Raw genomic sequence first — 13,598 nt, forward strand, 5'->3', positions numbered from 1 at the left:
CTTCCTAATATCTAATCTAAGCCTACTCTTTCAGTGTGAAGCCATTCCCCCTTGTCCTGTCACTGCAGTTCCTGATGAACAGTCCCTCTCCAGCTTCCCTGTAGCCCCTTCAGATACTCGAAGGGGCTGTGAGGTCTCCACACAACCTTCCCTTCTCCAGGCTGAACAGCCCCAACTCTCCTAGCCTGTCTCCAGAGGCAGGAGAGTTCTCGATCCTCTTATGATTTTAGTGGCCTGCTCTGGACTTCTTGATTTTGTCACCTGCAGAGGCTTAACTACATCAGAGAGCTGTCAGCAAAGAGTGAGGGCAGAGAAACCAGGTACCGACCACGTGCTTCTCTCGGATTTTTTCATAGCACCCCGTCACTTGCCACGCGCGTCCCTTCTGTGCGGGACTGGGGCCCTCGGATTTGAGTTTCCAGCTCGTTCTCCGGTGCGATCCCTCTGGAAGGGTCCGCACAGGGATGCGGGGCTGGATGCGAACCCCTCGGTGGGCGGCAGGGGGAGCTCCCGCCCCGGCCGTGCGGGACCCCCGGGCCGGGCGTCCTGGGGACACCCCGGGGGGACAGAGGTGGTCCCGACACACCGGCCCGGCTGTGCCTGACCGCCCCCAGCCCAGGGGACACGGGGACACCCCGGGGGGACAGAGGTGGTCCCGACACACCGGCCCGGCTGTGCCTGACCGCCCCCAGCCCAGGGGACACGGGGACACCCCGGGGGGTACAGCTTCCAGGTCATAAGGGGATTTGATATTTTGTGTCTGAGCTCCTCCGTCAATGCATTTTGATTGTTTTGGGCAGTGTGTTGCTCAATTGCCATGGCAAGGGAGGTTTTCCGTGGGCCTGCCCAGTTGTTAACGTTTCTCAGGGAGCATCCCAGATGTCTTCTCTCTGCGTGACAGGCTTCCCTCTTCACACTGCAGTCTGGCCTGACTCCTCTCGTTTTTCTCTGGCAGGAGGTCAGGCTGCTGTCACTGCACATAAGGTGACTGAGTGATCCTGCTCTGCTCTTCTTTCTGCAACACAGAAAACTCCAGCTGGGGCTTTTAGCTTTGCTGTGCTCCTGTGTGGCAGCTTTGGGCTGAACTATGAAATCCATTTAGAGCCCACTTAACAAACAGTGATATTTGCATCTGGACATATAAGGAAGCTGTTTGCTAGAGTTCAAAGGCAGCTTTGCAAACATTGAATCTGATAGGTATGGAAAATGATAAAGGAAACTCTGATATGGCTGTATCACTTCTGTCCCCTGCTTCCTTGACATGTGCTTCACATTCATGTGCCTTCAGGGAAAGGATTAAATAGGAAGGATTATCTTCCCTAGGTTAGGTCTGACTCAACAACACATTTCCTGGGTAGGTTATATCTTTGTTGGATTTATATGCCTCTAGTGCAGATGAACCAGTCAGAGAGGTGTCCTCTTACAGTCAGTGAAGAGAAATGAGCACTTAGAGGGCCTAATTCAGCTGGGCAAAGGTAGGTATTGATTAGCTCTCCACTAATTGGGAAATGAGTCTGAGGTGGCTTGTGCCACTGCAGGCAAGTGCTGGAACTGCTTTGCCCACAGCAAGGAGGGTTAACAGCTCCTCCTGACAGAGGATGCAGTGATCCCAGCTGGGAGATGCTCAAGTGCCTGAGAAATGTTATCTAAACAGAGAGTACAGAAGGTAAATAGATAAAGGAGAAAGTGAGCTTGGGAGGGTAGAGAGGAGCATGAAACACCGTGTTCAGAGGTGGGCACTATGCTGGTTCTTGCTTTTTTTCTCTGATTTAGGAGAAAGACAAAATCACTGTTTGGGTCTTTTAAAGGATTTTGAAAGTGTGTTTTTATTCAAGAAAAAGCTATAAGGAGTTGATGGCAGAGACAGGAATGTTGCCTCTACCCTCACTCTGGTCTCTGAGCTTTTCGGTGTGTTAGAAGCAACTACAAACTCCATACCTTGACCATGATTCCTGCTAGTTCAAGCCATTCAAATTTAATCCCTTGTCAGGGGGACGACAGGGAAATTGTATGGACATGTGTGCACTGCATGTGATAACAGGACAGCCAAAACAAGTGCCCATCCACTGCAGGGTTTCCATCAGCTCATTAACAGTCACTGGGTGCTGAGAGGAGATTAACTGGCTTTTGGTTTTGTTTTTTTTTTTATTCAGGAAGATTTAATCTATACAAAAATTGAAAAAACTAACAGCTTTTGTATATTTTTATTGAGTTCATATTAGTAGAAGAAAGCAACAGATTTCTCGCCTTTTGTCATGGTAGTACTCAGAGAGGGCTCAGGAAATCAAATGTGGAGAAAAAGATGGGATCTTAAACTATGGAGGGATTTACAGCTGACAGTTACAGAATGAAAATGCTCTCCTTGGCTTCAGCATTTACAAAGATGGGTGAGGAAAACTCTTCAGAATGACTCAGAGTCTGCCGTGTGTGGGCTGCCTGCTCCAAGAAACCATCATTTGGCTGGAGCTGTTCTGTATTTTTCATCTGTGCTAAGAATTAAATGGACACGATTTGGACACAATGGGTTGGTTCTGTTGCACACTATTAAGTCAGGCTGACGTCAATAAATGCCTTAAATATCTTTTGATTCTTCATTATCTTTGCTGAGCAAAGACATTTTAGAGTGTATTCCACTCTGAGAGCCACAATCCTTTGCTGAGATGATCTTTAGGATGAAGATATTTGTTAGTAATACCTAAATTGGGAGGTATTTTGAGTTGTGCAAAAACATCTAAGTACAATGAATATGCTGTTACTGATTATTCACAGATCCCATTTAGGGACAGTGGGGGAATGTAGGGTAAAATAAAAACCATTTTGAAGTGTGCTGAAGTCAAAGGCAAGGTGAGTATAATTTAGCTCTCTCAGCTCTGACTCATGTTCAGGGTTTTTGTGGTTACCTAACACATTTCCAATATACATTCTCCCCCAAGTGTCCTTTGTTATAACAGAGACTCATGGAGGACCAGAGTTTGCCAAAAGAGGATCTCTGCAGCAAGGGATTTGTGCTATTCAGCATCAAGGTGACTCTAACAATGGTTTTCATGGCTCAAATGAGTCCATTTGGATTGCACTGTTCCTGCAAACCAGACCAGCACCACAGTGCCCCCTCCAACCTGGGCCTCCTTCAGGTAACGTGCCAGGCCAAGGTAGGGCTCCTGTGACTGCAAATAAATCGTAAGTAGAAATTAAATAAGCTTAATAGGACAGAACCTCTGTAAGCAAGAGCAGAGGGACAGTCAGGACCAGGGCAGTGACTGTCCCCCTGTGCTTGGCACTGGTGAGGCCACACCTCACGTGCTGTGTCCAGTTCTGTGGCCCCTCACAGCAAGAGAAACACTGAGATGCTGGTCCGTGTCCAGAGAAGAGAAAGGAGCTGGGGAAGGGTCTGGAGCACCAGGAGCGGCTGAGGGAGCTGGGGGAGCTCAGCCTGGAGAAAAGGAGACTCAGGGGGGACCTCACTCCCTACAACTTCCTGACAGGAGGGTGGAGCCAGGTGGGGGTCAGGCTCTGCTTTCAGGGAACAAGGGACAGGACAAGAGGAAATGGTCTCAAGCTGTGCCAGGGGAGGTTCAGGTTGGACATCGGGAGGAATTTCTTCACTGAAAAGGCTGTCAAGGCTGTCCCGGAGGTGGTGGAGTCCCCATCCCTGGAGGTGTTCAAGGAATGACTGGATGTGGCACTCAGTGCTCTGGGCTGGTTGACAAGGTGGGGATCAGGCACAGGTTGGACTCGATGACCTTGGAGGTCTTTTACAACATTAATGATTCTGTGATTCCGAATAAGGGCTTCCCACACACCTCTACAACTATCCCTCAGATCCCACTGTGAGCCCCTTCTCAGCTCTGCTCACACACTGCGCTACGACGTACTGGGGTGTAATGCAGATGGAAGCTGTTGCCTTCATTTTTAAGCCACTGTGGTAAATGTTTTCACTTTTTCCTGTGTGTATACAGGCATCAGATCCTGCAATAGGAGCAGGTCACATTGTACACTTCTGCATTAAATTAAAAGGGTTTTGAGAATTTACTGAAAACATTTTGCAAATTGTTCTACTGAGATAGTTTCTACTTTTTTTTCCATTGACCTCTCCAAGATTAAAAACTGAAGATATATTCAGTGTTGAAAAAACTGAAGGATAAATGTGGAAGGGACGTTTCCCCATAAGGATTCAGCTGTCTGCATGGTGTTTATGAGCATGACCTGCTGGTACTCTTGGGCTGCAGCCATATCTCCATACATCTCACTAAGCAACACAGCTGCTGCCTGCCTCAAGCACTGACATTTACAGAGCGTGTATCATCCAGTTATTGCTTCACATCCCTCCAGACAGTCTTAAACATCAGCTAATTAAATGTATGGCCTCTTCTGCACCCTTCCTGGGAGCTTCTGTTTGGTGAACGCTGCTTCCCATTGGTGTCTTGTTTATTACAGCTCTGAATTTTACTTTGCAGCATGACTCTTTCTGTCTGAGTAAACTGAGTATTGGAAACAGGGGAAGCTGGGCATTAGAAAGAATGGCTCAGCTCATGGGGATATGCACCCTGACACTGCCCAGGGCCTACTGGCACACAGATTTAGCCTTAGGCTATGTTTTTAGTTTGCCTTTGGAAGGAGCCAGCCTGTTGCTCTGCTTCCCTCTTACAGCACAAGCAATCCAAATGCATCTTTGAATTTCCTTGTCTGAGCCCATGCCCTGCTATCAAAAGTCATGCAAGATCCTAGAAATGCTTCTGGAGCCTACAAAAATGCAGAAATATGGGAATACAACTGTGTTGACAGATCTGCCTCCTGAAGATAGTTTAGCAAAGACCCAGCCAATTTCTCATTAGCTCTCTGTTCTGCCAGCACATTACCTCTGGCAAGGAGAAGTGTCAGGAGTTGTAATCCAAGAAAACAGCTCCATCAGGCACCATCCTTAATGCTTCCAAGGCTTGCTGCATTCCAAAACATGTAAAGTGTTCCCAGACCATAAAGTGCTGGTGTGATCACTCACTGATGAGTACTAGCATATTTATGTGAAGAAATAAATACATGGTTATTAGAGTGAATCTGTGAAAGGTGGCTGGAAAGAGATGGAAAGGAAGGAAGAAAGAAGCTTCCTTTTTTAGTCAGATTCACTGGGAAACTCAGAGAAACAGCTGCACAAAATAATGTTTCACTCCCTGTTTGTAAATGCCTGTCTTGAGCGTGGTGCCCAGAGCAGTGAGAGCTCTCAGGGCTGATGTGAGAGATCAGGTGGGCACAGCACAGGTAAAGAAGAGAGAGGGAGGGCTCAGAAACAATCAGTAGGGAGAAAGAGCCAGTGCATGAGAACTTGGTGCAGGAGGCAGGATTGTTCTGGTAGATAACAATTAGGAATGGGTATTACAGCCCAAGGGCTCATCAGTATTTTCACAGAGTCATTAAGGTTAAAAAAGACCTCCAAGACCATCGAGTCCAACCTGACTGATCCCCACCTTGCCAACCAGACCAGAGCACTGGGTGCCACATCCAGCCATTCCCTGAACACCTCCAGGGATGGGGATTCCACCAGCTCCCTGGGCAGCCCATTCTAATGTGTGGGAGCCCTTTCAGTGAAGAAATTCCTCCTGATGTCCAACCCAAACCTCCCCTGGCACAACTTGAGGCTGTTCCTCTAGTCGTCTTACTTGTTCACTGGAAGCAGAGCCTGACCCCCACCTGGCTCCACCCTCCTGTCAGGGAGTTGTAGAAAAAGCAAAGAAGGGCCGGATTCTCCCTCCCTGTTCTGGCTGTTAGAGTGTCTTGGAAGGCAAGAAAGTGTAACTTGGTCACATCATGTGTTTTGAGTGAAAACAGCCAAGAAATGAGTATGAGCTGGAGTTCACTTCAGTGCACACAGAAGATTTTTTATTTTTAGAAACAGCCAATGCATTACACATTATTCAGCACAGGCAAAGGCTCTGACACCACCAGCCAAGAGGGTCAATGGGAAGCTAAACTGAGAGGCTGAAGGAGCAGCCACCTTTAGCAAAGGAAATTGAGTCTGGGTCCTTTCTGTGAGACAGCTCCTTTCCTAGAGAAATTCTACCATTACTGATGACAGACAACGTCATTTGCTGGGTTCACAGAAGCTTTGCTGAGATTATTGACTTACTAAGCAGGAGCTGCCAGGTGGTTCATGACAGGTTTGCTGAGTCCAACAAACAGTTTGTCAGAAATGACGCAAGAACGTGGACATTTTGTGTTTGGTTTTTCATTCAAATACAGTGTTTGGAATTTTTTTCCCATCACAGCTGTTGACCATTTTGGCTAGTGAGCTACTGCTCCCATTGACAGAGCCCATTGATAGAATGTTGCCTGTGAGGAAATTGCCCTGTTGAGGAGTTAATTTTAAATTAAGAAGAGATATATTACTAATGCACATAAAAACATAGGAGAAAACAACACTTCAAGGACAACAGCAGAAACAAAAAACACCATTACTGTAGCATCCCCATGCTGCTGATTCCAGATCACTCCAAGAAATTTCACACCAATATTTTGATGCCTTTTAATGGGGACAGAGAAAAGCTTAGGATTTCTCTAAGAAATTTGACACTTGAGTTGAAACCAAGACAACCTGTTCTGCAGACTCATGTACCCAAATCCCGACATAACCAAAGTGAGCAGTCCCACAGAGGGTGAGGATCACAGGACTCAAGCAGCCCTGGATGGATTTTTTTCCAAACTTTAAATATTGACCTTTCTTTTTTCACTCTCTGCTCTGTTTTGGTGTCCACAGTAGAGTTGTTTTGGAAACAAAGCCCTGTAAAAACAGGTAATTGCCAAACAAGTCCTAATGATGAACCAGGAGCACTTTCCATGAAAACACCAACAGTTTGTCTCTTTCTAACTGCCAGCACTTCTCTACTTTGGTAAGTGTCTGGTCTTCTAATTAGGGCTATTTCTCCCCCGAGTCCTTTTGAAACCTAAAGGAAAATGCTGTGAAGTTTTGTCAGTGAGTTTTATGTGGAAGAAGTATTTAAAGAAGTCAGACACCATGGCAGGGAAGCCACTTGTTTTTATCATGCACAATTTTTTTCCTACTGAGCAACATTTTTGTTTGTTCAAAGCAGGATTTGTCTGTTTATAGTAAATACCTGTCACATAGCAACAGAAATATTACTAAATAATAATACATATAATGTTAAGCTCCTGGGTCTAGAAGCTTTTAATGAAAAAAACACATGTTCCTGATAAAAAATAATAAATAATGTCACCTTTTCTATTTACATTAAAAATAGCTGTACATGATTACACAATATAACAAAGTACAAGTTTATTTTCTAGGCTCAGGGTGGCATCTCTGGGTTCGATCTTCATCTAAAAAGGGTAGAGGCTCATAGTCTTGATCCTGCATATTTCCTACTGCATGAAGATCATTCTCCCAAAGTTGTGAAGTCTACAGCCTTGCTCACCCTTTCCATGCAAAGGTGGAAGCAGCTCACAAGGAATATGGCAACATCTACATGCAGGAAGCAGCTGAGGACTGAGATCTTTGCAAGCAGATGTGCATATGGTGATATTTGAAAATCTTGAAACTTCTTGCCTCAACTGGAAGGGAACCGAAACAAATACAAAAATAAAGGTGGAAAATGGAAGTGGAAGTCTCTCTCCCTAATGTAGCTAGAAAAGTTTATTAGATGGTGTAGTTTTCAAGATGGCACTTAGTGATCTATTACAGACTGACTGTCTCTTGGCCAACCTTTCTTTTGGGTCGGAATGCCTAAAGTTTGCTCAAGTGAGCACAGCACTGGCAGCTTGCCTGGGTTTGAGGGCCATATCCTGTCCACTGGCCTCCAAATGGCAGAGGATGGATAAGGCTTTGGGCCCATGGGCTGGACTGGAGCAGTGCTGGCAGGGCCCTGTCAGAGGTGAGATGTCTCTGTAGGTCCCATTCCAGCTTGTCAGGCTTCCACCAGTGAATGTGGCCAGGAAACACAATAAAAGCATTTACAAAGCTCTGCAGATTTGGGTGAACCAGCAGCTCGTGCTGACCCTTCACCAGTAGCTATAATCAAAGGGCAAATGTTCCCCCTTATTTTGCTGAAGAAAACATAGTGCTGTTTCTCCCCCGACCATCCAGTCACCACGGGCAGGATCTCGCACAGATAAAGCAGGGCTTTAGTCTCACATCCTGATAGGGCTTCAGCCAGACCTTGTGATCTCTAAGACTGCAGGACAGAGAGATGACTTGTACACAGAGGGCAGCTGGAAAAGGAGAGCAGAAGTCCTTTCACTGAGTGGTTTGTATTTGTTTTGTGTCCTTACGTTGACAGGAATCACCCCCTCCTGGAATAAAGCTGTGGCATAGCCATGGTCCAGCCATCCCTGCAGGTACAGGAGTCCTGTACCTTCCATCCATCTCACAGCTGGACACCCATGTGAAGTCAGTGTAGGAGGCACCATGACAATGCAGATGAATGATTTTTCAACAAGTCCTGCTGTCCGTGAATCCTTTGGATATCCTAAAAAGTTCTTTCAGCTGGACCATTCCTCTGTTAGGACCATGACTAGAAACAGGACTCTTGGGATTCAGGGTCGTTGTGGATGGGAAGCTTCTCATGTTCCTGATGATGCCCATTGCGTAAAACAGTGTACCTGGAAGTGGAGAGACACAGAAATTGGTTAGTGCCAATTAAAAGGACCTGATTACCTGCTTATGTAAAATGAGTTCTTGAAAACCCCAAAGTACATCTTAAGACAGAGCATCTTCCAAATATGCAGATCCCACATAAAGCAAAGCAAATCCCTTCTTTGTTCCAGGACAGGAAACCAAATCTTTGGTTTGAAGCAGTCCAGGCAAACCCTGAAAACCAAGAACCTGCTGGGTTTCATGTGTCTAAGGTGAGCTGGATGAGAGGAATCCAGACAAAGGAACTAAAAAACACTGATCACCTGTGGGTGGACTGAGCTGAAGGCACTTCAGTTAATGTCTTCAGTTCAAGCATTTAAGGAATCATTTGAGACTTGCTTGGGAAGGGAATGCTGCTTAAAATGAAACCAAGACCAACATTCCAGGGCATTTCCACTTAAAAAAGACAGTCATCTCAGTCTAGGGCCAATTCTAGCATGTCTTATCAAACCAGTGCTGTTCGGGTGTTATGTCCTTTGGAGGTATCATGACCTTTATGATATTTCTCCAGGCTTTGGGCCAGATATGGAAAACCAGAATTGTGCTGTAAGAATTCCATGTTATCTCTTACCCTGTGCCTCATCTACCAGCCCATCTCCTGCTGCTCATCCCAATGTGGCTCTCTGAACAGGACTGTGGATTGAATCTGCTGGTGACATGCAACTGTTTTCCCTAAATGGTGTGCAGTGCTTTGGAGGAATAAGCAGATCTGAGGTGATAGCAAAACTGTTGGCTAACTGGAGTAAAACTAATTTAGCACATGTTTCTTGAATTTTACATCTAATCATTCTTGCTTTCAACCCCTCTGAAGGGTACAGAGCAAGCCAAGTATCTTCCCTTGGCAGTCTGTTTAATTTAAACTAAAGCTGAACTAAACCATCCTCTGAGTAGGTCTAGAAGGAAAAAGCTGCAAAAATAACTGTACAAACATATTTTTCCCTTGTTCAAATGCATATCAGGGAAATCAGGTCTCTGTTAAGACTTTTCTCCTGAATGTTTAGACATGTAGATATGTTATTTCTCTTAGTAACAAACATCCAAGACATACCTGAAACATCTGTATCACAATAAAGATAAAAAAGAAAAAAGCCCAAGAAAATAGAGGAATATATCAGTTCTCTTCTTGTTAGCAGAGTGAAGTACTATCAGCCTTAGGGTTTGTCTGAATAATCACTAAAAGCAGCCAGGAACTTTTTCTACATGTTCATAAACTGATACTGTGACATCAGTTTACTTGGTGTTATTACTCAGGATGCATCTCTTTCTCAATCACTGAGCATTTTTGGGACTTAGGCTCCTAACTGAGGTGCTTGGAATGCCACTGAAATGTCTGAAGTAGATGATTTGAATATCCTACCAATTATGTATCCATTAGCTCCAGGAGATCAGGCATGGCCTCAAAATGAAAGCCAGGGTATGAACTGTACTGCCTGTCTGTGTTTGCTCTGGTGATTATTCCTGCAGAAATTCACCCTTTAATGTACTAGATGCTGGTTTTCAACACAGCCAGGCTTGGTTGATTTATTGCAAGTCACTGTATGTGCAAATGTATCCACTGAACATGCACCCTTAACACTCCAGTTTTAATAAGGATAATAAATTTAGAAATCAACTTTAAATAAGGATAATAAATTTTAAAAATGTGCTCGTTCTCCCAACAAATTACAGACTTGATGCAAGAAACAAGAAAAGACATTTTGCGCCTAACACTGAACAGACACTCCGATGAGATGACCATGAAGAATACAAGCCATAATGTAGTTTTAATTTGATATACCAAGTCAGACACGGGACACTGTGTGAGATGATCCACCAAGGAGACCTCTGGCATGGCAAAGTCTCTGCTACTAATGGGGATACAGAGGATGAGAGCCAGGAGACCCCCTGCTCCATCAACAGGGCAGACATAGCTCGGAGCAACTCAGGACTTGCTCAGCAGCGTAACAGAGACTGAAAGCTCACTTCATACAGGATATCCAAAGAGCCAAACCTTCCTTGTTCTTCTGCAGCAGTCAGAAAGTGGTGCAAGATCAGCAATAGCAGGTGATGCCGTTTGTTACAGAGATGCATTAAGCTAAAGAGAAGTCATTAAGGTGTCCCGGGATCTCATGTGGCACAAAGTGTCTGTCTGAAGCCTCTGGCAGTTGTTAGCTCAACACTTCCAGCTGTTTACCCTGTGGGGAAAGAGGACTGGTAGGAGAGGAGGAAAGAGCATTCCTACACAGGGTGGAAAAGCTGCTCTGCAGGGTGATGGCTTGCTCAGGTTCTGGCACATCATTTGTAAAAACATTACCAAAATCTCCAGGAATCTGTTAAAGGAGTCCTCTGCTGATGAGCTTTTGTGTTACTCGGGTTGTTTTCTCATACTGCAGTTTTGCCCTTCAAATGGAAGTTCAAAGCTACCTGCCAGTTGCAGAGCACCAACTTAGTGTTGGATAAAAGTTGGGATTATAACAGCCCTGCTTTTGTTCACACCCCCACGACTTAACTGATCTGCTCCCTGAAAATACAATTCATTTTTCAGGCATCAGACTTACTGCAAGCAAGTTTCAGAGAAAAGGCACAGCTACACCTGAAACTCAGTGTTGCCTCGCTCCAGAAACACACACTTGATATGCCTCAGCCCCCACCCCATGGAGACACCAAGGATTTATCTCACAATGCAAGGAGAAAACAGCACTCGAACCCTCCATGTGTGACCTGAATGTTTCAAGAGAAACAACGAGGTAGGTTTGAGTAATGAATACATCTGAGGAAGCCATAGTATGCGAGCAGGGAAAAAAAAACGTTAAAAGGTTTAAATATGTTAAATAAATTATCAGCAGCAAATTAGTTGCTCAGCTTTCCTGCCTCTAATGGGCTCCTTCAATGGGATTTCTACATGCTGGCACATTAAACCACCAAGCTCAATTACCAATTGCGGCCCCTGCCCTCTGCATCTGACTCCTCCCAGAACTGGGGACAGTGTTCCAATCATTTCCCCCAAGGCTTTACTCAGATCACAACCACCACCCAGCAGTAAAACCCAATAATGGATAGGAATTGCCACCCCTAAAGGGACCTGCTGGAGACTATTCCCTACTCGCCAAATGGCACTTTGTGATGATGGCCAATTTGGAGATAATTGCTTCTGCATCTCCCACTGTTTCTGAAAGTCCAATGGACTCTTTAATTAACTGGTTGGATTAGCTCTCAACACAGGAGATTTTACAGCCCCTGACCAGAACAGGGAGCTCCAGCATTATTATGGGAACTCAGCAAAAGCCAAGAAGAAAACACCAAGGGGGTGCAGTGGCTGCTTACTTTCATTCCCTGCAGAGCTCTCTCTCACACCAACTTGGACAATTTACTAAGAAAGCAAAGCCAAAAAATTGCTGGTCTCTGGCTCCCTGAACTGTAATGAAAACCACTCACTGCTTTCCCAGAGCCTGGGGTCTCCCGATGAGCTGGTTATGTGGGAGAAGAGCCGACCCCGCCCAGCTCCAACCTCCTTTGTGGGAGTTGTAGACAGTGGGAAGATCTCACCATCACAAATAAACTGAATGCCCACAACTGCCCCAGCAGGGCAAAGCTTTCAGCTGCACTGAAGGAGGGTGATGGGAGGAAGCCACAGCCATCCCAAACCTGCTGTAGGTGCACAGCTGCCTTTGGTGTACAGGGAAAGGATTTTTAAACAGAGAGCAGTTTCCATTATTAATTGCTTCCTTTTTTGGACAGGCAAAAGGTGGTTCCTGTTGTCCTGACATTCACTGAAGACTGAGGTGAGGTCTTGCAGTTGGCCCTGGGCTGGGTTTTATGCAGGGGAGGTACAAGAGCTGTTAACTCTCTGCTCCCTGGGACTTTTGCCACTAAACCCATTCCCATTCTGATCAAAAAATGAAGGTCCCATTGTCAATAGGTAGAGAAGAGATTTTGCAGACATGTCCAGACACTGAGAAGTCAGTGTTTCTGCAGAAGCAGGGATGGGTGGGTGAATTTATGGTGTATATGTCTGTTACTGGTACTGCCAGGGTATCTTGGGTCTCAGCTGGGTGCACAAATGGCTGCAAAGTCTGGGGAAGTTTAGACATGAACTGTGCAAGAAGCTGATAAGCACCAAGTTTCATTATGTTTGCAAATTTTTTTTTATAATTTTATATTATAAATGCAAATTAATTACTGCTAGAGTTTATAAATACCCCTGGTAATGCAAGAATAGAAGAGAAAATCCTTGTATCAAATTCTGTGCTGTTCTTAGTTGTTCCCATTACACTGTTTGAAGCCTGTAACACACTTCACTACTGGCTGCAGCAGTGACCTCATGGATGAGCTGGACTATGAGAGTCTCCTCCTGGTCCCATGTTCACACAGTGCAGGAAAATTACACCTAACTGAAATGAAACTGTGATCCTTGGACATCCCCGTCCTGGGATTTGGGGTTTGTTGTTGCCAATTCATTGGTGACACCTTACAGGACTGATGGAAGGAATCTGGGCGTGGCAGAGTCAGGCAAGGAGCAAATTTCAACTGTGGCATTCTTAAAAATCTAAACTAATAAGAAAAGAAATAATTCTGCAGGTTTCATGGCATTGAAACTTTTCCCAAGTTTGTGCCAGGTGCTATTTGCAACTCTTGTTATTTGCAGGAGCACCCAGTAAACACTTGTTGGGAATAGAAGGAGGTAAGATGTTATTTTGTAAGATGTGATAACCTGTGAAGAAAGAAGAGAGTCCCATTTTTAATAATGGGATTTACCATTATTATGCTCAACCACCTAATATGGTAGAACTTAGAGTTTGCACATAGGCAGAAACTGGCTGGGGGCACGTTTTACATGGAACTGAGCTTCCAATTTAAACTTTTCTTAGATTTGACATTGCATTGGTTCACAATTTATCCTTCCCTGCATCTTTCTTTCACAGCTGCAAAGCTCCTCAGTGGTTTCCCCTCTGGAATATATTCAGCACCACTATTGTGGCTC

At 45.1% G+C, this 13,598-nt stretch overlaps 2 protein-coding genes across 4 annotated transcripts in view; both read right to left on the reverse strand.

Moving 5' to 3' along the window:
* Nucleotides 1-13,598, reverse strand: part of LOC127473848 (sulfate transporter-like) — a 335,874-nt gene that overhangs the window by 222,921 nt on the left and 99,355 nt on the right. The window lies entirely within an intron of this gene.
* The window catches only part of HTR4 (5-hydroxytryptamine receptor 4), an 88,822-nt gene continuing 81,073 nt past the window's right edge, over nucleotides 5,850-13,598 (reverse strand). For all 3 annotated transcript variants that reach the window (XM_051793986.1, XM_051793984.1, XM_051793985.1), the window contains one exon: nucleotides 5,850-8,604. In XM_051793986.1, coding sequence (XP_051649946.1) covers nucleotides 8,517-8,604 — 88 coding nt within the window. In that variant the 3' untranslated portion in view covers nucleotides 5,850-8,516. The remainder of the gene's footprint in view (nucleotides 8,605-13,598) is intronic.

Source organism: Manacus candei, unplaced genomic scaffold (genome assembly GCF_025592945.1).
Source record: "Manacus candei isolate 608988 ecotype Guabito, Panama unplaced genomic scaffold, ASM2559294v1 h1tg000037l, whole genome shotgun sequence".
NCBI classification, from domain to species: Eukaryota; Metazoa; Chordata; class Aves; order Passeriformes; family Pipridae; genus Manacus; species Manacus candei.